Source organism: Protopterus annectens, chromosome 8.part0 (assembly GCF_019279795.1).
Source record: "Protopterus annectens isolate FY-2018-M chromosome 8.part0, PAN1.0, whole genome shotgun sequence".
Classification (NCBI taxonomy): Eukaryota; Metazoa; Chordata; order Ceratodontiformes; family Protopteridae; genus Protopterus; species Protopterus annectens.
This window is the reverse complement of record NC_056741.1, coordinates 608,740,718-608,767,388: the sequence shown is the minus strand read 5'-3', so window position 1 is coordinate 608,767,388 and position 26,671 is coordinate 608,740,718. Positions and strand designations below refer to the sequence as shown.

Genomic DNA, 26,671 nt, shown 5'->3' with positions numbered 1-26,671 from the left:
TCGTTCAGTCATTACGACTCTCCCTCCTTCCCCCTCCTGTGGTTCCTAGTGGATCTCGCCATCCGGTTCTCTTAGGTTATTTGACCAGAGGTATCCTCTACCTTCTTTGACTTGCAAACTCAATCTGAGGTAATGGAGAGGGGGATTGTGGTTAAGAGTTTAGCTCGAAAGTTTGAAGCTAACGCGAGCTTGGAAAATGGCCGGCTCGGTTCCTAGGTTGGAACCAATACCCATGCGTAATGACTGAATGAGGATCAACAATACAGATAGAACGTTATGGTAAGACATAACTTCTTTTTATCTGACTTTGGCAGATGCACGCTAGTCAGTGTTTATATTTTTTTTCTAGTAGTTTCATTGTGCTTTTAATGGTTGTGTGCTTTTCAAGATTTAGCCATGTATTTTCAATTATATTTTTTCTTGAGTCATGTGGTACTGCGTTCACTAATATTAACAGCGAAGACATTTCTACTGCATCAGCTGTGTGTCTTTTGTAAACCAGCTAAGTGAACATCAGCATCTTTTATTGAAGTATTTGTTACCCATTTTGCAATCACTGGAGTATGTAGTCATCTAGAGTCCATCACCAATGTTTATATCTTATAGGAGTATTCCAAAAAGAAGTAGCCAAGGATAGAACCATGTGGGCACTGTTAGTAACCCCTTTCAAGACATGCAAGTAAAATCTGGCCCTGATTTGTGGTGGCCTGTTGCTTTATCTGTGTCGTACCCATAGAACTAGATATCAGGTGACAATAAAATCGTTTGATTTGTCAGATGTTTTTTTATGTCAAATAATGATTAATGCATTAGGAAAGTAAGTCAGCAGCATGCAGTCAGTACATCTTGAAATGCTCTTGTTACTTATTCAGATAGTTTTACAGGTTTTCCCTTTAACAAACCTATAGTATTCTATGTCTAAGAAGTAGGTCTCCTGTGTTATTCTTTTTAAACTTCAGTGTGACTTTTGCCATAAGTTTGCATAGAACATTTGTCAGGCTGATGGATCTAAAATTGTTTGAGTCTGATGTGAGCCCCCACCTATGTGAATTGGAACTGCTGCAGGCTGTTGCTTAGGTCAGGTGTGTAACGTATGATGTTAAGTTGTCTATCTTGCCTTCATTCTGGCTGGATGGGTTCGGAGCCGATCCTCGGCTCCGACTCGGCCTTTTACTAAAGCTCGAGAGCTATTTACCGGCTCGAGGCCTCCCCTTATCCCACAATGCTAGGCGTCAGATACCCGGATCTCGTTTGCTGCTTCAGCTACGAGGTTGCATTTTTTACCGGCTTCAGGTTGTATAATTCTTTTACAGCTGTTTTACTGTCAGTGTTGTTATATTTAGATATTCTTCTCTATTAGTTTTATTAGATCGTGTAGCCCCTTTAGACCCCACTTAGGATCTCCTTTTCTGTTATTACAGAGTTTTCTTCCCTTTCCCCCCCTCCCCACCCTTTAGGATAGTGTTAGGCCTGTCTCTTTATAGTTTATATTGTATTGTATACATATATATATATATATATATATATATATATATATATATATATATATATTTGGATAATTTTTGATGTTAAGTTTTTGTTAGTGATAACTGTTGTAGTTATAGTGGTATTGTTACTGTTAGTTCTAGTGCGTGTGTGTCTGTGTATAGTGTTTTAAGCACTAGTTAAACTTAACATGGTATCTCTTTTATCATGGCTAAAGATGCCAAGGTTTCAGGTTTCAAGAAGTGTGACTCATGCTGTCAGAAGATGTCTCTGACAGACGGCCACTCTTCTTGTGTTTATTGCTTGGGCCCCCTACACCTGCAAGACTCTTGTTCGGTCTGTCATGTCTTCAGTCCGAGAGTCCTGCAGGAGCGTAGGAATAAGCTCATTTTGAGGGGCTTGTTAAAGCCAGAAGGATCCCCGGCCAAACCTTTGTCAGGGAAATCCTTAAAGCCCGCCAAACCGTCGGCTCCCTGTTTGGAGCCGACGCCGAGCGGAGCTTCTGCCTCCTCGTCAGTTCCAGCCGGAACCGACACTTCAAGACCTCACTCTGCTCCGACTTTGCTATCGGAGCCTTCTCTGAGCCGAAAGCATTCGAGGTCCCCCTCTTTAGAGTCCGTTCACTCGGCTCCCAGGTCCCCATTACTACAGTCGGAGCGGAGCCATAGATCCCATTCCTCTCGGTCCTCCTAGCTATCGGATCATGACTTAGAGAGGGTGGTTAGTAGGCTCCTAAAGTCGTAGGCACTGGCCAAAATGTTGACTAGCCCTTCTCAACAGACTGTGGCTATCCCTGTTTCTTCAACAGTTCCTCCTCCAACTCTACCACCGTGTTCGGAGCCGGAGCTTGTTGGGGCTCGAATCGTCGGAACGTCTGAGCCGATACCACACCTTTTGGCTCCCTCGTCGGCTCCGATCTCTTCATTGGTTCCGTCCTTGGAGGGATCCAGGCGCCGAGACTCCCTCGTCGGCTCTGAGGGGGTGAGTGGCATCGGACCCTTGTCCGACTCCGTTCTCCCTCTCGGGGCCTTGGCACAGGTGAGCTTGGCCCCGACATCGGCCTCAGAGCCATCCCTCTCTGTGCCGGAAGGGGTTCACGTCTCTTCTGAGTGGGGACCCTCTTCTCTGCCTAATAGGGGCGCCTTTGAGGTCATGAGGAGCGTGCTGACTCTGGTGTCGGCTCCGCGATCGACCCCTTCGGCTCCTCCCCCCATGGTGCCTGCGTCGGTCTCTGTCCACCCTCCTGACCCCAAGCATGGAGAACAGGCGCTCCAGGTAGCCCCATTGGGTGTATCTTCCTCTTCCGAGGCCTCCCCTGATCACTCAGAGGAGCCCCCTCGGAAGAGAAAATGTAAGAGGAAGCATGTTGACTCCCCCCGAGTCAGTCACCTCTGACACCGACTTGGAGGATTCGGAAGGGTCCCCAACGTCCCCCTCTGAGGATGTCTCCTTCTCAGACATCCTTGAGATCCTTAGGCAGAGGGGGAACTGGACTGCCCTTAACCCTTCCGAGGACGAGTAGGTGTATCTGGACATGTTTGGTTCTCGCCCTTCCACCTCCTGGGTGTCTCCGCCTTTCGACCTGCTCATGGAAGTAGTGGCTCGGAAGGCCTGGACAGCCCCGGACACAGTGGAATCAACTCCCCGCAGGCCCACAAAATTCATTACAGCCCCGTCCGACAAACAGTTTCTTACAAAGGGTGTCCCTGTTGATGCCATGGTGGTTGCAGTAGCCACTAAGGAGGAGTTGGCTGACCCTTCAGTGCCTGTCCATCCACCTAATAAAGAATATAGGACAATGGACAGGTACAGGAAGCGGATGTTTTCTTCAGCGACCTTTTCCATGCGGTCGCTGAACTATCTGTGCCATTTCACCCGCCTTCAAAGAGATCTCCTTAAGGAACTGGGTGATACCCTTCAGGATCCATCTGCTGTGGGGTCTCAGGAAAAGATTAACTCCCAGCTGGCGACCCTTAATTCTATAGTCAACTCCTCCATGCGGCTCATTTCTTATGCAGCCGATGGGGCGAGTAGAGCCGCAGGCACAGGCGTGGCTTTGAGAAGACATGCCTGGATGCGGTTATGTAACTTTGCTGACCCCTTTAAGGCATCCTTCACCAATACCCCCTTCGACTGTTCGGCTTTGTTCGACCACAGGTGAAGGATACCCTTACCAGGTGTGAGCAGGAAGGCAAGACTCTCTCTACCGTTGGAGTCCATTTTTCTACTTCCTCTAGACCATACCCTAAAGGTCAGAAGAGTGGAAAAATGTTGTTTCGCAAACCCCAAGGAGTCGTGCCTGACACACGTGGCGAGTTTCCCTCCAGGGGCAGAGGAAGGAACAACAATAGACGCCGCCCGAGGGGGTCCGCAAAATCAAGGTAGCAGGGAATCTTTCTCTGACAAACCCTTTCAGCACCCCTGAGGGGCTGCCTTGACTGTCCACCCTCGGAGGCAGTCGGGGGAAGATTGTCACTGTACCCAGAAGCCTGGCGACTCCTCACACAAGACAAATGGGTACAGTCTATCATATCCGAGGGTTACAAAATCCCCTTTGTCCACACCCCCGTGCAAACAAACAGGTCCCTTCCAGATGTTCCACCCGGTCTAAGGGAACAAGCAGTACTAGAAATTTCAAAACTGCTAGAAAAAAGAGCCATCCAGCCAGTCCCAGCAGACCAGCAAGGATCCGGGATTTACTCCAAGTTCTTTTTGGTACCAAAGAAAACAGGGGACTGGAGACCCATTTTTGATCTCAGCAGGTTAAATAAATCTGTTCAAAGAACGAAGTTCCGGATGGTCACGCTTCAGTCCATTCTACCCTTTTTGGGTCCGGGCATTTGGATGTGCTGCATAGACCTTCAGGATGCATACTACCATATCAGAATGAACAGATGCTCCTGGAGGTTTCTCCGCTTCTGGCTGGGAGCCAGTCACTATCAATTCAGAGCCCTGCCCTTTGGTTTTACCACAGCCCCCAGGGTGTTCACCAAATGCATGGCAGTGGTTACGGCTCACCTGAGACAGCGAGGATTCCAGGTGTTTCCATATCTAGACGACTGGCTCCTAACTGCTTCCACCAGGCATCAGCTAATCCGAGCCAGGGATTATACCATCCAAACTTGCTCCGAGCTAGGTATCTCTATAAACTTCGAAAAGTCTGCGTTGTCGCCTTGTCAATCTATAACCTTTATAGGCGCCATATTAAATACAAAAGAACTGTCGGCAAAACTTCCATTAGAAGGAGTATTAGACATTCGCTGACCTGTTCAAATGTTACTACAGTGCAAGAGAATTCAGGCCAGATTTGTACTGAAAACCTTGGGTCTCATGGCAGCAGCAATCACATTACTTCCCCTGGCTCGTTTTCACATGTGGATCCTTCAATGGATGCTTTTTACCCAATGGTCCTTTCAACAGCTTCTGATGTCTCACAACATAATAATCACCCACTCATGCAAAGACCACCTTTCTTGGTGGATGGTCTCCTCTCAAGTTTCTCAGGGCAGACCGTTTGTCCTTCCTCCTCCGGTTGCCATGGTGACAACGGATGCCTCCCTGATCGGGTGGGGGCATTTTCAGGGCAAGACTGTCCAGGGCACTTGGCAACCCCTAGAGTACCATCTGCACATAAACGTCTTGGAGATGAGAGCGGTACTTTTAGCGTTGCAAGCTCTTCAGGACTCTCTACCTACCGGGACTATTACAGTTCAGACGGACAATATGTCGGTAGTGTGGTACATCAACAAGCAGGGCGGAACCAGGTCCTATCCCTTATGTCGAGAAGCACTCGGGCAGTGGGCGATCTCCTCTCAACGGTTTCTGATAGCAACGCATATCCCCGGGAAGTCCAACGTCATAGCGGACAGGCTAAGCAGAGCAATCCTTATGCCTCACGAGTGGTCTCTCAATCAGTTAGTAGCGGACAAAATTTTCCGCAGATGGGGTCAACCTTGCTGCGACCTTTTTGCAACCCCTCTCAATAGCAAGTGCAGCGACATCTTCACTCTCTTCCCCCTCCCAGGCCATTCCCCCAGAGACACTCTAGTTCACGATTGGCCCCGGGGTCTTCTCTATGCATTCCCTCCTTTTCCCTTGATTCCAAAACTGATTCAGAAAGTGACCGCTTTGGGATCCAGGATGATCCTCATTGCTCCTTACTGGCCTCGACAAATTTGGTTCCCATTCCTGCATCGTCACCTGCTGGAGCAGCCTTGGAATCTGGACCCAGTGCCAGATCTCTTGATCCATCAGTCGGGCGGGCTGCACCAATCCCTTCACTCTCTCAACCTCACAGCTTGGTTGCTCCACTTCCAACCTTAGCCAAGCTTCCACATATTTCTCAGCCAGTGCGTGAAATCATACTTTCTTCGCACAAATCTTCTATTAGGAAGACTTATGCTAGTAAGTGGAAACGTTTTTCTTTCTGGGCAGAGGCTAGAAAGATAGACCCCTTTACAGCCCCTGTCCATAATGTTTTAGATTTTTTGGTGGAACTTTTTCGAGCAGGTTCATCATCTGCCACCATTAGGGTCCAATTGGCTGCTATGGCAAATTTTCACGTTGGCCTATCAGAGTCCAGTATCATGTCCCACAAACTTTGTAAGGCCTTTCTTAAGGGGACTATTTTACTTAGACCCCCGGTTAAAGATCCCCCCCCCCTCCGTGGGATTTGAACTTGATATTAACTTCATTGATTCTCCCTCCTTTTGAACCTGCGGCTTCTTGTTCCTTAAAGTTACTCTCCTGGAAGACTCTCTTCTTAGTAGCCATCACCTCAGCCAGAAGAGTATCGGAACTTCAAGACCTTTGTATTCGTCCTCTTTATCTTATTTTTCACAAAGATAGAGTTTCACTCAGGACTAATCCTTCCTTTTTACCCAAAATGCCCTCAGAGACAAATCTCAATCAGGCTATTGATCTTCCTGTCTTTTTTCCTAATTATTCAAACAGAGCTGAACAAAAGTTACACTGTTTGGACGTTCACAGGCAATTACGTTTTTATTTGGATAGGACCAAACAGACAAGAAAATCAGATCAACTCTTCCTGTCCTATGCTGAGGGCAAGCAGGGCCTGCCAGTTTCTAAGGTAACCTTGTCCAGGTGGCTGGCCTCTATTATTACCTTGATCTACCAACTGAGACATAAAGAACTCCCTACAAAACCAAAAGCTCATTCCACCAGAGCATTGGCTACGTCGGTAGCTTTTCAGGCTAGACTTCCAATGGAATCTATTTGTGCTGCAGCCACATGGGCCACTCCTCATACCTTCATTTCGCATTACAAGTTGGATATGGTCTCCAGGAGTCGAGCTGATTTTGGTTCCCCTGTGCTCAAGAGTCTGTTTCGATGAGCCACCCAGGGCTAAGGTGCTAGGGACGCTGTCCCATCCAGCAAGAATGAAGGCGAGATAGACAACTTAACATTAAGAAGTTATGTACCTACCATAACGTTCCATGTTAGTTGTCTTCATCTCGCCTTCTTTCTTGCGTCCCACCCTCCATCCCCCTAGCCTGGTTAGGACCGAGAAGAATCCCTTTTGAGTTCTTCTTCCTATGGTTGACTTTTTTTTAGGTTACGTCCTCCTCTGTTTGTAGCACTGTAGGTAAACCTTGTGGTGGAAACAGGTGTTTTTTTTCCATGGTGTTAGCTCTACCAAATGAGATCTGGATATCTGACGCCTAGCATTGTGGGATAAGGGGAGGCCTTGAGCCAGTAAATAGCTCTCGAGCTTTAGTAAAAGGCAGAGTCGGAGCCGAGGATCGGCTCCAAACCCATCCAGCAAGAAAGAAGGTGAGATGAAGACAACTATCATGGAACGTTATGGTAGGTACATAACTTCTTATTCTTCATGTTAACACTTTATCAAGAGTGATAAATGTTTAGATCAGTTTTCTTTGATTCTGCATAGAAAACCTATGTTCTATAGTCTGGTACCATGGAACCTGAGGTTTTAATTTGACTTGATGCAACAGAGTGCGGGCATCCTATAGTACTTCAAGTACTTAAGACATTTGTCTTTGCTTTTTGTGGTTTGCGTAATATTTTTCTTTTAAGTACATTTCACTGTGTTGTCAGGCTGAGTGATCACTTCATTGTCTCTCACAATTTTCCCTTTCATTTTTCATATGTAACTCAAGACTCTTATCTTCAGACCCCTTGCCTTTAGCAAAGCTTCCTTCTACTTCAGCCTTCATGGAGGTTTAAGTTTTGCTGCTTGGGAGTCCTCATTATTTAATCTCTGTAGAAGGTTTCCATAATTTGATAATATAGCTTAGTTTGTTTGCCACAAGGCCTTCTGTTATGAGTATCCATTGTCATCCTTTGTTTTACAGCCTTTCCATTTTGAGGCTGTGGCTGGACTTTTCCGTAAGTCATGCAAGTACTTCATGTGCTTGTATGTTGTGTTTTGTTTCCTGATTTTTGATGCTGCTCTTGCTCTGGTTGTGGGAGAACTGAGTAGTGTAGAGACTGAGCATGCTTTTCCAGCCTGATGATACCATGTTGTGTCAGTGATAGGCATGCATAATCACAAGCACAGGAATGAGAGAGAAAGAAAAGTCCTGCCAAAGTAAGTATAGCAGGAAGTGAAGTCCCAGCAGTTACCATCTGGAGAACGCATCCTCAGAAGGTTTTCATTCACTTTCCATTACTATCTTTATCCTGTTCAGAAACTCGAGAAACAGAGCCTCTGCTGGCAAGTAAAGGATGCAAGGCAGAATGACATTCTGAATGAGATACCAGTCTGTTGTTGCAGGACTTCATTATTGTAGCTTATTATCTCTTATGACTCCTCCATCTACTGTTTAAGAATGATACCAACTTAAAATTCATTGTTTGAATTCTTAATGATTGCCATAATCTTTTTTTTGTTACAGGGACCACGACCAGCTTTGTTTGTCCCTGAAGTTTCTTTTGAGTTACTGGTGAAACGACAGATGAAACGATTAGAGGAGCCAAGTTTGCGTTGCGTAGAACTGGTACATGAAGAGCTCCAGAGAATTATACAGCACTGCTCAACATATAGCACACAGGTATATATGATGTCTCAGCATTGTGTTTTTAAAGATGTGTCCTGTAGGATACTTAGTTATGAGTATTTTGTCATATGATGGCAGGCTATGCAGCATCTATTTACAGAGCATGTCTTAATATGTTTCTTCAGTATTGACAGTAAGTGGAACAAAGGCTAAGGTTCTGAATTTCAGAATGCTGGCCATTGCTGAAATAGGATTATGAGCTCAGAATGGCAGTAGGGAGGTACATTTTGAAAATAGGGAGAAGAGGTAACGCAGATACATCTGCAAATGACTTTGGAAATAGCATTAAATCCTTGCATTATGTAAGGACCAGAAAAACAGATGATGATTAGTTTTTAATAAATGTGAGAAAATTAAAAACGAGGATGTCTAACATTCAACAAATACAGGGGGAATAATAGGAGAAGGATAGGATATTGTACATTGAGTTGTTTCCTTCATTGTATGCAATTTACAGTATTCCAGCTAGAGTATTGTGCAGTTCTTTGGAACTCATTTTTGTAAAGGAATGCACAAGGGAGCAGTTCATAATGGTACAAAAAGGCTGTAATTAAATCAAAAGGTGCTTCAGCAAAGTATTAGTTTAAGGGTGTGCACAGTTATGCAACCAGCTTATTGTACTTTTTTTTTTATTTTTTATAGTTTTTCCCCTAACAGATTTCTTTGTTTTTCAATTGAATTGTACAGGTTATAGGTCACATTAAAGGCGGGAAAAGTTTTGAAATGATTTATTGTGGTCTCATTTTTTTTTATATCACAAAAACCTGACCTTTTAACAAGGGTGTGTGCACTTTTTATATCCACTGTATCTATGTATATATCTATGTATGCATAGATATATATATATATATATATATATATGGAAAAACAAATCCTCAAATGCAGTCTGTAATAACCAGGTTCATTCAGTTAGTTGGTTTTCATTTTTCATAGAGGGAGTTATTAAAGTCACATCTGGAGTTACTATGCAGGGGTAAGGAGAATTCTCAAATCTCCCTTGCATTGTTCTGACAAATCAGTTATGAAATCTTGTTCATGTCCTTGATGACTTGAAACTGACTAGCAGCACAGGGCTTGAGGTGCTAATGAGGGATGATGGGCATGAGCAACCAGTGCTAGCTCGGCCATCTTATCTTGGGAAGGAAGATGGTGATTTCAGCTGTGATGTCAGCACCTGCTGGAGAGAAAGAGATGCAGAGCCATACATCTGGAATCCTTTTTCCTGTTAAGTATTAAGTCAAGTACCTTTATAATTATAATAACTCAGTACTATACAATAAAATATGCATATACCACCTGACATTTTAATTTAGAGAGAAACGAAATCCACAGTTGTTTGGATAATAAGATATACATTTGCTTCTTCATTTTCCTTCCCTCATAATAATTACATTTTTTAAAATCCTAATACCCATTTGTTATAGAGAAATAAGAAATACAGATTTGGAAGGATTTTTTTTAAGTTGTCATTTTTTAGACTGTCAGACACTGTTGTCTGTCAAACTGCTTATGATTTTTTCTAGTTTTACAAGTCCAGCTTTTATTGGTACATAATTTAAAATAAAAATTAAGATGGAATTAATAAGAATATAAGATATTAGTATTTGAAAAATAACAGTGGTGCAGAGGGTAGAGTTGTCTGGGCTATACAATGGCGGGTGGTGCTGTCACTTCACAGCAAGAGGTTCTCTGGTTTGATTCTGAGCTGAGGTGCCTTCTTTGTGGCGTCTACATGTCCTCCCTGTATTCACATGGATTTTCTCTGGGTGCTGTGGCTTCCTTATACATTCAAAAGACAGTGGATTGGGCACTGTAAATTGGCCATAGGTGTGAATGAGCATGTATGTGTGTGGTATGGAAGAACAATCACAGCAGGGCTAACCACTTGGCCGTGTGAACACTGGCTGTAAATGCTAGTCACTGTTGATGTGACACCCTGAACTCAGGCTATGTACAAATGGGAAGAGAGGGTTGTGGATGGATGGCTTTTAAAATATCACACTGGTATTGTAATACAATATTACTCTGAATATTATTTTGAAATGCTATGTTGACAAACCAACTGTTCTACTGGAAAGAAATGTTATTTTGTAGCACACTTAAGATCTTTGCATCAGGCTATATTAGTGTAGCATTCCTAACCAAATTCAGTCTACACTAACGTAGTTGTAATTGTAAATAACTTGCAGATGTTCTTTGTGTTTCACTGTTGCAGTCATCACATTTGGGTTATCTGCCTGCAGGTAGCCCTCAGCCGGCCTGAATACCATAGTCTTCGGATTTCTACGTCCGATGCTGTCGCTTCTTCGATGACATCAGGTCATCAGGGGTATAAAACATGCATCCAACGCCATTACATCAGTCTTTCTTGCCATGCGGTGTCCGAAGCAGAAGCAGTTCGCAAGTGCTGGTAAGCCAACTCCTGAAATTTTTGATTTCGAGTTTCAGACCCAAAGTCTTCAAAAAAGCTAAACACCCCGTTGGGGATCCTTTTTCTTGCTCTATCTGATGTCAGTAAAAGTTAACAATTGTCTTACCTGTGGAAAGCAAATACCTCATAGAGATTTTCATTCGTACTGCATTCCCTGTTTAGGCCCAGACCACGACGTCCCTCGTTGTCGGTTTTGTGCCTTGTTCAATGCCCGAACTTGTCATAGTCGGGCTATTTTTGCAGCTAATTACTTTCGTACTCATTCTGTGTACTCCGAAATGGCTTCGTCTAGCCATCCGACTACCGATCTTCCGAAAAAATGTAAGGATAAAGACAGAGACAGACCGCATAGGTCCAAAACTGCCAACAATGCTTCCATTAAGCTAGTCGCCAGTCCGCCGGTACTCGAGGTGCTTTTGCAGCCCCTGATACCCACTACTTCTGATTCGCAGGCCTCTGCTGAGACCCATTCGGAGTCCGGTATGCTGTGAGATGCTTCTTCGACTATGGAACCTGCGGATGTATCTACCCTGGATGGGTCCGGAGCCACTGTGCAGGCACCGGCTTCTGAGGGTGTATTCAGGCCTACAGACATTCATATTAAACTGACGCCATCATTTTCATCCAGGCCTAAAACTCGCACTATGCCTAGAAAACTGATGACCAAACCACAGTCTCAGGCCCATATGCCTAAAAAAACAAATGCTTAGAATGGCTAAAGACCTTGTTACCTTAATTAGGGAAAGCCAGCCTTCCCCCTCTAAGAGACCTAGAACTGATTTTCTTTCTGATTCTTCTGATCAGGAATCTGATATTTCTGCCCCTTCTGATTACTAGGATTTTCCCTTATCTACTTATGAGGATTCTGATTGCAGAGGATTCCATTTCCTCTGCTTCCCCTGCAGAAGATTTTTTCCTTTGGTGAAACCTTGCACTCTCTTAGGGAGCATTTCTGCTGGGAAAGCCGGAATTACTCTGACTCCAAAAAGAAACTTGGGGAATTCTTACTCCTATCCCTCCTGTTCTGGACATTGTAGATGATGCTTTCTTGGAATCTAGCCTTACCCCAAACACTTTACCTCCAGCTCCCAGAAAACCTGACCGGTACTACAGAGTACCTGACTCTCTCACAAGTTCCTCTTCAAGAATCCTTCTGCAGATCCAGAGACCACTTCCCAAGGACCTAAAGGCATTAAGGCTACTGCTGCCAAAAATCCTACCCCTTCTGATAGAGATTCTAGAGCCTTGGACAGATGGGGTAAGAAGGTATACACTTCTGCTACTTTGGCCATTAGGGTTTTAAATTGCCAGTTTCATATGTTAAAGTATCAGCAGCATATTATGGGACCACTTAGACAGAAAATGATGTTGATTCCTGACTGTGCTGAAAACAAAGAATTGCAAGATTTAATGCATTCTGCAGAACAAGTTGGTAAACATAGTTTGCAGTGTGGATTTGACGCTTTAGAAGCATCTTGCAGGGCTGCTGTCACTGGGTCTGTACTTAGAAGGCATGCTTGGCTTAAGGAACAAAACTTGCCAGATCATGTTAAAGCTAAATTACTGGATGCTCCCTTAAACCAAGACCGTCTTTTTGGCAACAAAGCAGAAGTCGTCCTCAAAAGGATGGAGGAAAAAGCTAAATCTATGCAGACTGTTAAAGATTTCCTACAAGTACAACCTCCCAGATTCAATAGGCATTGGCCTTCAAAAAACTGGTCCTTTCCAATCCCTTCCAGGCCTTCTCATTTCAAACCCAGGAACAGCAGACCACCTAGGCTACAGTTTCAGACTATGCACAGATATAAGCAGTGGGGGGCTCCAACTTCCAAAGCAGGGAGTAGTAAGCCACCCCCCTATGGAAAAATCACACAATGACTTAACCGTAAACCTTCCAAGCCCTGCTCTACTACCTGCTCCCTTAGGAGGAAAGCTCGCCCTGCATGCAAAAAACTGGGAGCTCATTACCCAGGACAAATGTGTTTTGAACATAGTTTCTCAAGGATACAGATTCCACTTCCACACGCTACCAACCCCAAATGGTTGGCCAGACCTACCCCCAAATCAGTGTGTGGAGGCCCAACAGCAGGTTCTCTCTCTTGTCAGTATCAGGGCTACTCAACCTGTCCCAGCAGAACAAAGGGAACAAGGTTTTTATTCAAGACTTTTTCTGGTACCCAGAAAAGACAACTCCTGGCGTCCTATCCTGGACCTCTCTATTCTCAACACCTTTCTGGTGGTTCCAAAATTCAAAATGCTAACTGTTCAACAGCTTCTTCCTGTGCTAGCCAAGGATGCCTGGCTGGCAACCCTAGACTTAAAGGAAGCATCCCAATAAGAGGATCCTGCAGACAATTCCTACGTTTCAGGGGAGGCTCCATGCACTTTCAGTTCTCTGCACTTCCCTTTGGCTTATCTACTGCACCTAGGGTGTTCACGAAGTATATAGCTCCAGCCATTGTATTTTGCAGGCAGAGAACTATTCAAATGTACTCATACTTGGACGATTGTCTGATTCAGGCAGAAAGCCAGGACTTGCTATTACAACACCTGGCATTTGTAAAGAAACTTCTAACCTCACTGGGGTACACCATCAATGAAAAGAAATCTCACCTATACCCTGCCAACAGATTGAATTCCTGGGAGCAAGCTTGAGCACAACTTCCCAGATGGCATTCCTCACTCTGGAGAAACAAGATTATTTGGCAACCTACTTCAAACTAATGGTCACAAAACCCCAGCTATCTGCAATGAAAATACTGCAAGCTCTGGGGTTCATGGCCTCTTGCATTTTACTAATTCCATATGCAAGACTGCATATGAGGAAACTCCAATGGTTTTTAAAAAGCCTATGGTGTCAACATTCTCAAGACCTGGAAACAATGATTTCTATCATTCCTTGTATAAAGACAGAGTTCCTATGGTGGGCAGAGGCCTGCTACCACAACAAGGGACTCCCTTTCACTCTAGCCCCTGCTGCCCAAACCCTAACAACAGACGCATCAGACTATGCTTGGGGGGCTCACATGGCAGGGCAGTGCATTCAGGGCAAATGGAACCCAAGACAGATGCACCTGCATATCCGTCAAAAAGAAATGTTAGCTGTACAGAATGTTCTGACAGCCTTCAAAGAACGTATTCTTCCAGGACATCTATTGGTAAAGACAGACAACACCACAGTTATGTGGTACATAAAAAAGCAGAGGGGATCCCACTCATACCCTCTCTGCAGACTAGCCATGGGTCTGTGGAACACAGTCTTGAGCTACCAAGTACACCTGCAAGCTCAATTCCTGCCAGGCATACTAAATTCACTGGCTGACTACTTAAGCAGAAATATCATGGACCCACACGAATGGAAACTAGAACCCAAAATATTCAACCTCTTGAGGAACAAATGGGGGACTCCAGAGGTAGACCTGTGTGCCTCCCCTCAGAACTACCACTTGAACAAATTCTGCACAAGAACTCCCCACAGCCAAGCTTGGAAAGTGGATGCCCTGTCCTTTACCTGGGAAAGCCTCTCAGTTTATGCCTCCCCCTCCCGCCTCTCCTCTTGAAGGTTCTACTAAAGATCAAACAGGACAAGCCAAGGACAATACTGATTGCACCAGACTGGCCACGCCAGCACTGGTACCCCCTCCTGCGCTGTATGTCACTGCTACAACCATGGCACCTGCCTCAAACCCCTTCCCTTCTGTCCCAGCAGGCGGGCCAGATTCTGCACCCTCAGCTTCAAACCCTGAATCTTGCAGCCTGGCTGATTCCTTGAGCTCTCCCTTAGTATCCCTCAGTAAGCAGGTACTGGGTATCATTCTGGAGGCAAGGAGGCCTAGTACTAGAAAATCCTATGCTGAAAAGTGGAAAAGATACTGTTCCTGGAGCCTGGCTCGGGGGATGGGCACAACGGTGCCCAGCTTACCTCATATTCTACAGTACTTAGTAGAAATGCTCCACAGGGGCCTATCCTTCTCGTCAATTAAAATTCATGCATCTGCCATTTCAGCACATTATAATACTGAGCCACCCCTCTTCTGTCACCCCTTGCTAAAGCAATTCTGTAGAGGGGCCAAAAATTTAAGACCCCCCAGGAGACCTCCCACTCCAGCCTGGGAACTTAACTTTGTCTTGGAAAAGCTCACTCTTTCCCCCTTTGAACCAGCTGCTACAGCAGAGTTGAAAATCCTTTCTTGGAAAACAGCCTTCCTTCTAGCAATCACTTCAGCAAGAAGAGTGTCTGAATTACAGGCCCTCATGGCAGTGGAACCCTTCATTATCTTCCATGCGGACAGGGTTTCCCTCAGGACTATTCCTTCCTTTATGCCCAAGGTGGTGTATTCTGTGGCCCTAAACCTGTCCATTTGCATACTTTTTTCCCTAATCCACAAAACAAAGGGGAACGAATACTGCACTCTCTGGATGTGCACAGACAACTTAGATTCTGTTTGAACAGGACTAAGCCTATCAGAAAATCTAAACAGCTGCCAGTTAGCTTTGCTGCAGGGGCAGAGGGGAAGGCCATTTCAAAGCAAACCATTTCCAGTTGGATAGCCCATTGCATTCATTTCTGCTACAAGCACCAGGAAAACCTACCCCACAGGGAGTAAGATCACATTCCACCAGGGCTGCATCTACCTCTGCGGCGTTTCTCAGAGGGGTCCCTACCAGGGACATCCTAGAAGCTGCTACCTGGAGCTCTGTACATACCTTCACCAAGCATTACTACTTGCCTGTCTTCTCTAAATCCAGAGCTGGATTTGCCACTGCAGTCTTGCATGGATTAATAGCTGGCCCTAATGCTCTTTAACCTCCTCCTCCCTTCCTTAGCTTTGGGAATTAACCCAAATGTGATGACTACAACAGTGAAACATGAAGAACATAGTACAGTTGTGTACACTTACCATAAATGTAGATGTTCGAGTGTATTCACTGTTGCAGTCCTGGTTACCCTCCCTCCAGCTCCCTGACTTCTCTTGGCTATACCTCTTTCTCGTTGGTATATTTATTTTTTCTTGTGCATTTGCTTTTTGATGGGGGTTTACCATACCATTTAATTGCTTCCTATTGTGGGGACTCCTGACATCTGGAGCAAGAAAAACTGATGTAATGGCGTCGGCTGCATGTTTTATACCCCTGACAACCTGACGTCCTGGAAGAAGCGACAGCATCCGATGCAGAAATCCGAAGACTCTGGTATTCAGGCCGGCTGAGGGCTACCTGCAGGCAGATAACCCAAATGTGATGACTGCAACAGTGAACACACTCAAACATCTACATTTATGGTAAGTGTACACAACTGTATTTTTGTCATGCAGCAATTACTTTATGAAGGAGAAAAACAGTCCTGGAGAACACATGGAAAAGGTACATACATCATGTGTATGAAAGGAAAGGAAATACTGAAAAATGAATTTTGCTCTATGTGATGCTGTGTCTACTTTGGTTACTGAATACTTCAACAGCTAACACAGAATTTAAAAAAAAATTAGTTATTACTTCTCAGCCATACTTTGATTAATAGCAAAATAAGTCCATGTAAAACAGAAAAACTGAAACAAGTAATGCAAACACTGACATCTGCTATATTAATGGTATTGAGTCCTGCTATCAGTCCACAGTTAGATAATACTGCTGCTGTGTAGTTTAGTTAAAACTGAAGTTTGCCACATTCGGCTATTACATTAGTAGAATAAAAAAATTAGTCCGAATGTACTCTTTTTTTTTTTTTTTTTTTTTTTGTCCTGTAATAGCAAAGAAAAACAGCAGAAGAGATCATAAGTGTATATTACATTTACCTTCTGAGCAGCTGCATTTGCAGCTGTCGGTAAGGGTTATCCTAATAACTGCAATTTGACACTGTTCTTATTTTTAGAGCTCTTTAATTTTCTAAGTTAAAAAGTTTTTTTTTTTTTTTTTAATTATGAGAATTGGAGAGGAATTTGTTTTATTTCCACTAGATAACAGCCTGTAGTATCTTAGGAGGCTTGTCCTTGATTTATAAGTGAAAATAATCTTCATAGCTGTAGACAGCTGTATTTGAACCTGTGCACTCAAAAACTGTAACAAGTGAATAACACAGTCTACATTAATTGCGAAAACTAGGAAGTTAGGTGTCCATTTGGAGCCCTAGCATAAGCTATATGAGTCCTAGCCATCGTAACAGGCAGTTTTTCAAAGCTTTTGGGTGCCTTCAGCATGTTCCAACTGTCATTTTCTTCCCACAACTTATCCAATGCTTTCTCATCCTTGAAAGAGAGAATGATGTTCATCGTGTTCCACTGTTGCAGTCATGACTGTAGGGTTCTCCCCTGTGGCAGGCAGTCCTCGGTCGGCCAGAATCCCAAAGTCTGGGTCCGGCGTCGGCTGTTCAGCCATCCTCCCTGACGTCAGAGCGCCAGGAGTACAAAGCTGACAGCCGACGCCATGTTCTCCAGTCTTTCTTGCCGTGCGGTGATAGCAGTTCGCAAGTGCCGGTCGGCTGACTCCTGACAATTTTTTCTACACAAACTTCAGTCCGAAGACTTTCTTCTCCTACTCAAAGCTAAGTACCCCATTGGGGAAACTTTTTTCTTGCTCCAGTCCGATGTCAGAAAAAGTTAATAACTGTATTTCATGTGGGAAGCAAATACCTCATAAGGATTTTCATTCTTACTGTATTCCTTGCTTAGGCCCTGACCACTACGTAGCTAGTTGTCGGTTTTGTGCTAGATTCAATCAACGTACTATTAAACGAAGGTACGATTTTGCATTTCATTACTTCGGTAGGCGTTTTAATTACAAAATGTCGTCTGATACGGTTCCGGCTACAGGAGTTCACAAACGACGCAAGGACAAAGACAGGCCTCCGAGGTCCAAATCAGATGATATCGCACAAGCAGAGCCAGCTTCAGGTTTGGCCGTCGTCAGTGAGGCGCTTTTGCAGCCCCTGTCATCGGCCATTTCGGAACCGATAGCCGAAACGAACTCCCACGAGGAGCCAACTAGGCCTTTGAATATTTCTGTTGCAGGACCTTCGGACAATGCTCCTTCGGATGGGTCCGGAGCCGCTCTGCAGGTACCGGCTTCCGAAGGGGTTTTCAGGCCTACTCAGCTTCTAATAAAGGCAAAGCCAAAGACAAAGGCAAAGACTCCTTCCAAATCAAAGACTGCAGCCCAGGCCTCTTCTGATCCGGCTCCCAAGTCTCAGAAACAGTTACTTAAGATGGCGGAGGACTCCTTATGAGGATTCTGATGCTGAGGAATCCATTCCTTCAGCTTCTCCCCCTGAGGATTTCTCTTTTGGGAAAACTTTGCATGAAATGAGGGAACATTTCCACTGGGAAGGACAGGAGTATTTGGAATCTAAGAAAAGACTAAGGGATTTTCTTCTTCTTCCCCAACATAGACCCCTGGCTATTCCTCCTATTTTGGATATTGTGGATGATGCTTTTTCAGAGGCAAACTTAACTCCTGACTCTTTTCCTCCAGCTCCTGTTAAGCCAAACAGATACTATAGGGTTCCTGATTCCCACCAGTTTTTATACAAGAACCCTACTGCTGACCCTGAAACCATTTCTCAGGGTCATAAGGGCGTAAAGGCCGCTTCTGCTAAAAACCCAAAAATTCCTACTGAGAAGGATTCCAGATCTTTAGAAAGAAGAGGCAAAAAAGTGTACACTTCTGCTACTTTATCTATTAGGGCTTTAAACTGTCAGTTTCATGTGCTGAAATACCAGCAATTTCTCCTGTCTGTTCTAAAACAAAAGCTAACTTCCATTTCCGCCTGTGCAGATGATAAGGAACTACATGACTTAATGCATGCCACTGAACAAGTTGGGAAGCATGGTTTACACTGTGGATTTGATGCCTTGGAGGCTTCTTGTAGGGCTGCTGCCTCTGGCACAGTAATTAGAAGGCATGCATGGTTAAAGGAACAAAATTTGCCAGATCAAGTAAAAGCTAAATTATTGGATGCTCCTGTTCAGCATAATGTTTTGTTTGGATCTAAAGCTGAAGAGGTGATTAAAAAGATGGAGGACAAGGCAAAATCCATGCAAACAGTTAAAGATTTCTTACAAGTACAACCACCCAGATTTAGTAGGAATTGGCCTACAAAAAATTGGTCCTTTCCCAATTCAGACAAGCCTCAGAGGGGTAGATACAGACGCTCCCGAGGAAGGCCTCAAACGCAAGCCTCTTATAGACCAAGTCAGTGGACTGATTCCACCCCTAGGGGAGGAGAGGATAGGTCGCAAGCTGGTAGGAAACAGACTCAATGACTCCCCCTGTTGGGCTGCAGGAACTTCTTGCCTGGAAGCCCCTTTCGGAGGAAAACTTTCTCTTTTTCACCTAAATTGGACTCATATAACCCAAGACAAGTGGGTTCTGGATGTAGTTTCAAGAAGTTACAAATTCCATTTTCATACCCTACCAAGGCCAAGCGGATGGCCAGATCTTCCAAAACATCAATGGTCAGAGGCCTTAAACCAGGTGGACTCTCTCTTGGCTATGAAAGCCATAGAACTAGTTCCACTTTCAGAGATGGGACAAGGGTTTTACTCAAGGCTCTTTCTAGTCCCCAGGAAGCAAAATTCATGGAGACCCATTCTGGATCTGTCAGTCTTAAAACACTTTTCTAGAGATACCAAAATTCAAGATGCTTACTCTAAAGCAGCTACTTCCAATGCTGACCAAAAATGCATGGATGGTAACTTTGGATTTAAAGGAGGCATATTTACACATTCCCATCAGGCAGGAACACAGAAAATACCTCAGGTTCAAGGCCGGATCGAGGCACTATCAATTCTCTGTGCTGCCTTTTGGATTGTCTACTGCGCCCAGGGTCTTCACCAAATGCCTGGCTCCAGTAGTAGCTTATTGCAGACTCAAGGGAATTCAAATTTACCCTTATCTGGATGACTGTCTTATTCAGGCAGACAGCAAGGATGTCTTACTCCAGCATCTAGAGTTTGTTCAGAATCTTCTCAAGTTCCTGGGATTCACTGTAAACATAAAAAAGTCAAATTTGACACCCCTCACAACAGATAATTTTTCTGGGCCCTTCTCTAAACACAACAACCCAGATGGCATTTCTGACATACGAAAAACAATTACAGCTGGCCTCAACTTTCAAAACCTTGGCAACTTTAACTCAGCTATCTGCAAGGAGATGCCTGCAGGCTTTGGGTTACATGGCCTCCTGCATCCTTCTCGTACCATATGCAAGACTACATATGAGGAAAATACAGTGGTACCTAAAAAGTGTATGGTCTCAGCATTGCCACAGTTTAGACATACTGATCTCCGTCCTGCCTTGCTTTCAAAAGGAATTCCTTTGGTGGTCCAAGGCATGTACTCTAAACAAAGGAAAACCCTTCTGTCTGCCTCCTGCCACTCAGATACTAACCATGGACGCCTCAGATTATGCTTGGGGAGCCCATTTTCAGGGCAACTGTCTGCAGGGCCTTTGGACAAAGGATCAGAAGCACCTGCATATCAATTTAAAGGAAATGTTAGCCATTCAGAAAGCTCTATTGGCCTTCAGGAATCTTCTACAACCGGGACAACTACTGATACGGACAGACAACACCACAGTTATGTGGTACATAAACAAGCAAGGGGGATCTCATTCCTATCCTCTTTGCAGACTAGCCATGAATCTTTGGAACACAGCTCTAGCTTGCAATCTGGACCTTCAAGCACAGTTTCTACCAGGGAAGCAAAACTTCCTGGCAGACAGTCTGAGCAAAAACCTTTCGGACCCACGCGAATGGATGCTGGACACCGAAATATTCAAGATGATTGCTGCAGTCTGGGGATGTCCTCACATAGACCTCTTTGCATCCCACCTCAATCATCAACTACAGATTTTTTGCACCAGGACTTTCCACGAACAAGCTTGGAAAATGGATGCACTATCATTCAGTTGGAGAAACCTCTCGGGATATGCCTTTCCGCCTCTTCCTGTTCTTCCACGGGTATTATTAAAGATCAAACAGGACAAGCCCAAGATGATAATCTTGCTGGCCCCAAATTGGCCTCGACAGTTTTGGTACCCAACTCTGAAAAACCTTTGTCTGGAGCCCCCTTGGGTTTTACCACAGACTCCGAACCTTCTGTCCCAACACCAGGGTCAGGTTCTACACTCCCATGTCAAAACTCTCAGCCTGGCGGCCTGGTTAATCCAGGGTCTTTGAATCATTCTCTCCTACCCAAGCAGGTTATGGATGTCATTTTAGAAGCCAGACGTCCTAGCACTAGAAAATCTTATGCAGGAAAATGGAAAAGATTTTGTTCCTGGATGCAGGCTCAGGATTCTGATCCTCTTATTCCTAACATTCCTCAGATTTTACTTTACCTGATAGACCTCTTACATAAGGGTCTCTCTTTCTCTTCCATAAAGATACATGCCTCTGCTATTTCTGCTCATTATAATACAGACCCTCCAATCTTTTCCCACCAGCTCATGAGACAGTTTCTCAGAGGAGCCAAGAACTTAAGGCCCCCTAGATCTCCTCCCATTCCTGCTTGGGATCTCAACTATGTTTTGGAAAAGCTCACCTTACCTCCTTTTAGCCTGCTGCCACATCTGACATCAAGTTTTTATCTTGGAAAACAGCCATCCTGTTAGCTCTGACCTCTGCCAGGAGAGTTTCAGAGTTGCAAGCTCTTATGGCTGTAGAACCTTATATTATTTTTCATCAAGACAGGGTGTCTTTAAGAACTAATCCTACTTTCATGCCTAAGGTGGTTTCCAAACTGGCTTTAAATCAAACTATTCACTTGCCAACTTTTTTCCCCACTCCTCAAAATAAAGGGGAAAGGATCTTACATTCCTTGGATGTACACAGACAACTACGTTTTTACCTGGACAGAACCAAGGACATCAGGAAATCAGAGCAATTGTTTGTTTCTTATGCTTCAAGTTCCCAAGGTAAAGCCATTTCAAAACAGACCATTTCTAAATGGATTGCTCATGGAATCAGATTTTGCTATTCACACCATGGAAAGCAAATCCCAGGGAGTATAAGGACTCACTCTACCAGAGCTGCTGCCACTTCAGCTGCCTTCCTCAGGGGAGTTCCTACCAAAGACATTTTGGAAGCTGCAACTTGGAGTTCAGTGCATACTTTTTCCAAGCACTACAATCTACCTCTCTACTCTAAGTCTAGGGCAGGCTTTGCTTCTGCAGTCTTGCAGGGCCTTATAGCCCCTCTACTTTATGACCACCTCCCTTTCATTCTGCTTTGGGATTCTACCCTACAGTCATGACTGCAACAGTGAAACACAATGAACATAGTACAGTTGTGTACACTTACCATAAATGTAGATGTTCGAGTGTCTTCACTGTTGCAGTCTGGGTTTCCCTCCCTCCTGTCCCCTCTTATGTTTTCTTTTGTGTGGTTCCTTTTTTCACCCTTCTTCTGAGGTGTATTTGCAAAGGGTATGGGACCTTACTCATTTTGGAACTCCTGACATCTGGGGCAAGAAAAACTGGAGAACATGGCGTCGGCTGTCAGCTTTGTACTCCTGGTGCTCTGACGTCAGGGAGCATGGCTGAACAGCCGACGCCGGACCCAGACTTTGGGATTCTGGCCGACCGAGGACTGCCTGCCGGCAGGGGAGAACCCTACAGTCATGACTGCAACAGTGAAGACACTCTAACATCTACATTTATGGTAAGTGTACACAACTGTACTTTGTAGCGTTGCCACCCCTCCGTTTTTTTTCCGGAGTGCCCGGAAATCAATAGGGCACTCCGGTTCTCCGGTTCTCGCTCTGGGAGTCCGGAAATAAGTTGTACGACGTCAGCGCGTCTGTACGACAAAAAAAAAAAAAAAAAATGACATTGCCGTCTTGGACTCTCTGTTGATTGGCTGCTTGCTGCAGAAGAGGCTCATGCAGCAAGCAGCCAATCAACACTTAGATTTGCAAGTCAAATCCCTGCAAAGCCCGCGAAAATTAGGGGATAAAAAGCGGTGCTCCAGCTATACTTTTACCTTTTACTGTCCGTCAGTACAAGGTCGGTAAGGTCTGAAATTTCTTGCTGGTTGCCTGGTTCAGCTGTTCGGGACGTCTTCAGTGGATTGCCTGGTGTGGTGTGCTGGTTTCATTTGCTGCTGCTGCCTGGAGGAGCCTGGAAGGATTGCCCTAGCCCTGCTGCTTGCCTTGCTTGCTGGAGTCTTCCCCTGCCTGGAAGGATTGCCCTAGCCCTGCTGCTTGTCTTGCTTGCTGGAGTCTTGCCCTGCCTGGAGCCTGGAAGGATTGCCCTAGCCCTGCTGCTTGCCTTGCTTGCTGGAGTCTTGCCCTGGAGAGGTGCTGTGGACTGGCCGACTGGGTGGTGTTGTGTTCCCCTGCCTGCCTGCTGCTTGCTGGCCCTTTGTTAGCTGCCTGTTCTCTTCTGGCTGAGAGCTTGTTTAAGGAGCCCTGCTGCTGCTTTTCTGGAGGTAAGTGGAATTTTTTAATGGATAAATTCTTTGGAATTAAGGTAGATTTTCAAAGATTAGTGTGACAAGGGGAATGAAATATTGCCAGCACAGCTACTAGTGAATTTTTTAAATATTAAATTTATATTAATTCACTAGCTGTGCTGGCACTATCTCATTCATTGATGGTGACAAAATGTGTGTAACTGTATCTAGATGTTCAACATGTGGTGATTATTAACTAGAACAATTTCTAGTTTGTAATCACCACATCTACCTATTCTTTATCTGTAGTTTCTAGTATACTGTCTGCAGATATATATAGGAAGGGTTTGTTTGGCTGTTTTTAACTGCAGTTAGTGTAACTATTTTTCATGTGGGTGCACTTTGATTTATTATTTTTCATGTGGGTGCACTTTGATTTATTATTTTTCATGTGGGTGCACTTTGATTTATTATTTTTCATGTGGGTGCACTTTGATTTATTATTTTTCATGTGGGTGCACTTTGATTTATTATTTTCATGTGGGTGCACTTTGATAGTGATTGTATACTGACGGAGTTATATAGGGTTCTTGCTATGATTGTAGAGCTATGATTGTAAAACTATCATTTCTCTAGTCATCACTGCTATGTTTACCTTGATCTGCATTTTCTAGGGTATACCAAAGCTGTTTTTACTGCAATGTTTTAAATATTTCATCTGGTTTTGGACTTGGTTACAGTGAATATATAATGACTACATGATTTGTATAGGATGCTTGGACTGTAGATCTGTCTTTTCTAGTCTGTCATCACCGTGATGTTTACCTTGACCTGTGTTTTTCTTCCTAGGGTGTCTATGTCTAGGGTGTACAGTCTTCGTATTGTAGTGAGGCTTAAATGTAGCTTTTTATCTAGCTTGTCATCAGCACTGTTTACCTTTATCTGTGTTTTCTAGGGTATACCGTCTATACCAAGGCTTAGTTCATTTGATGTTACAGTGAATATATGACTACATGATTTGTATAGGATGCTTGGACTGTAGAACTGTCTTTTCTAGTCTATCACTGTGATGTTTACCTTGACCTGTTTTTCTTTCTAGGTGTCTTGGGTATATAGCAAGGCTTAATGTAGTTGCTTTTCTTTGGGGCTGTCAATGTGAAATATTTCATGTGGTTTTGAGCTTGTTACAGTGAATATACACTGGATATTTTCTAACATTTTGTTGTGTAGATATTTAAGTTTTGAGACTACTTAAATATTTATTTAGTGACACTGGGCCACTCTACCTTGGCATTGGTCAAACTAGCAATGTTTATTAATATTGCACAGTAAGACTGAACACACTTTATTAGGGCCTTAAAGTTGCTTATAAGGAGTAGCTGGCAATGATTACGTTGTAGTCTGGGGAAAAGGGGGGCATAGTTAGTAAACTTGTACTTCGGCTTAGTTTTCCCATGCTTGTGTGTGATGTACTGTTGTATGTAGTGAACCTTTGAATGAAGTATTGCTAAATAAAGTTTTTTTTTATTTACTTTTGACTCTGTGCACATTTTTCTTCTTATTGGTAACTGTATGTGATATTAAAGACTTGTGCTGAAGGGTGCTAGAGTAAAGGGGTGTGGCTATTAAAGGAAATGGGTGTGGCTTGATTGGGCATGGGGCGGGGCTTGTTTGTCAGGAAATGGCACAGTAGAAAGGTGGCAACCCTAGTACTTTGTCAACAGCAATAATCTTCAGGAAGCTCCATAAAAAGACAGTTGAGGTGCAAAAAGCTTCAGAGCTTTTTTGATGCTGAAGAGCACTCCTTTGGTGGGTCCCATGGAACTGTTGGTTGGCTAACAGTCCTGGGCAGAGCATTCCAATTAGGGGAGACCTTCACTAAAATTATTTTTCTGTCTAAAGTATTGTGTTTAACTAGGAAACTTATTGTTTTAGGACTGTTATTACATTTCTAAGGGTTTTGATCTGTAAATGCTTATGTCATCCTTTTATGTGAAAAAGTTTTTTTTTTGTCTTTTTGTTTTTGGGATATGGTACTGTGCTTGTGGGGGACTGTCAGTGGTTTTCTAGCTTCAAAACTACGTGTTCTCTCCCTTATCTTTTACTGGCTCGTCCAGGCTCTGTTGTCCAAATTCTAGGTCGTCTTGGATTACCAATGGAGCATCCAAGAATCTGTGTGGTTTCATCTTCCTGTGTCTGCAAAAGCAAATAACTTGTCTGGGAATCTCAAGTGTCAAGCCTGACTCCTGTTTTGCCTCAGCCTTAGATGGGGTGACTCTGCTGTGGGTGCTTGTTCCTCATTCCTCCTTCAGACTGCTCATCTTTTCTGCACTCCCTTTGATGCAACATGCAGCCACCAAAGACTGGGGTGGTAGCCGCAGCCTTTGTGGTTATAGGGATGTCTTTGGTGGACAAGGGAGAACCACCCTTGTTGGTGTCAGTAGAAGAGGAAGGTGAAAGTTCTTCTCTTAGCCAGGATATAGAACTTGTATCTGGAACTAGTATATCTTCTATGAGTTTGGTCATTTTCCAGGGGAAATTCCCAGGAAAAGGGAACATAGTGTGAGAAAACCTTCTAGTCTCTTGTTTCCCTTTCTGTGGAGAGGGAAGATTTACTTAGATTTGCTAAGCAGCACATATGTAATTTTTCCTTGTCTTCTTGTAGGCAAGAAAAGAAAAAAAAAAGATCTGAAGTAGTTGACTTCATTTGCTCTTCAACCTGTGGGTTATGGATCCATATCAGATCCGACACAGCCACATATCCAGCATCTGATCTGAGCTCCAAGCTCCTCCCCGTACCCATAATCCCCCTTGTCTCCTTCCTTCCTTCAGATCTCGTTTGCCACTGGAAAAGCAAGCTTCGTGGTCTGGGTTCTTTGGTAGTCATTTGGGTTTAGTGAGTGTATTTTTGTGCTTTTTGCTTCCCTCTAAGTTATTCTTCCTAGCTTTACTATCTATCCTCCCTCGCAGTCATTGGGAGGGGGGGTCTTCTCCCCTTTCTGTCTGTTCTTTTCTTGTGTGTGTGTGTGTGTGTGTGTGTGTGTGTGTGTGTGTGTGTGTGTGTGTGTGTGTGTGTGTGTTCTGGGCCTGCTTGGGGCTCATGGCTGAAATCCCTAAACTAGGTTTCAGAAAGTGCACAGAGTGTGGCCATAAGCTCTCCCTGGCTGATGGTCACACTGTGTGCATGGTGTGTATGGAGGCAGCCCACCTACAAACATCCTGTCCTATCTGTGCTGGGTTTAATCCCAGGGCACTGAAGGACAGGAGGGACAATCTCATCCTCAAGACCCTACTTCCCTCTTCGGGGACTGTAGCCCCCATGCCCC

The 26,671-nt window shown here is 44.2% G+C and overlaps 1 protein-coding gene across 3 annotated transcripts in view; it reads left to right on the top strand.

Moving 5' to 3' along the window:
* The window catches only part of LOC122808944 (dynamin-1-like protein), a 1,240,976-nt gene that overhangs the window by 771,337 nt on the left and 442,968 nt on the right, over positions 1-26,671 (top strand). For all 3 annotated transcript variants that reach the window (XM_044080100.1, XM_044080098.1, XM_044080099.1), the window contains one exon: positions 8,364-8,519. In XM_044080100.1, coding sequence (XP_043936035.1) covers positions 8,364-8,519 — 156 coding nt within the window. The remainder of the gene's footprint in view (positions 1-8,363; positions 8,520-26,671) is intronic.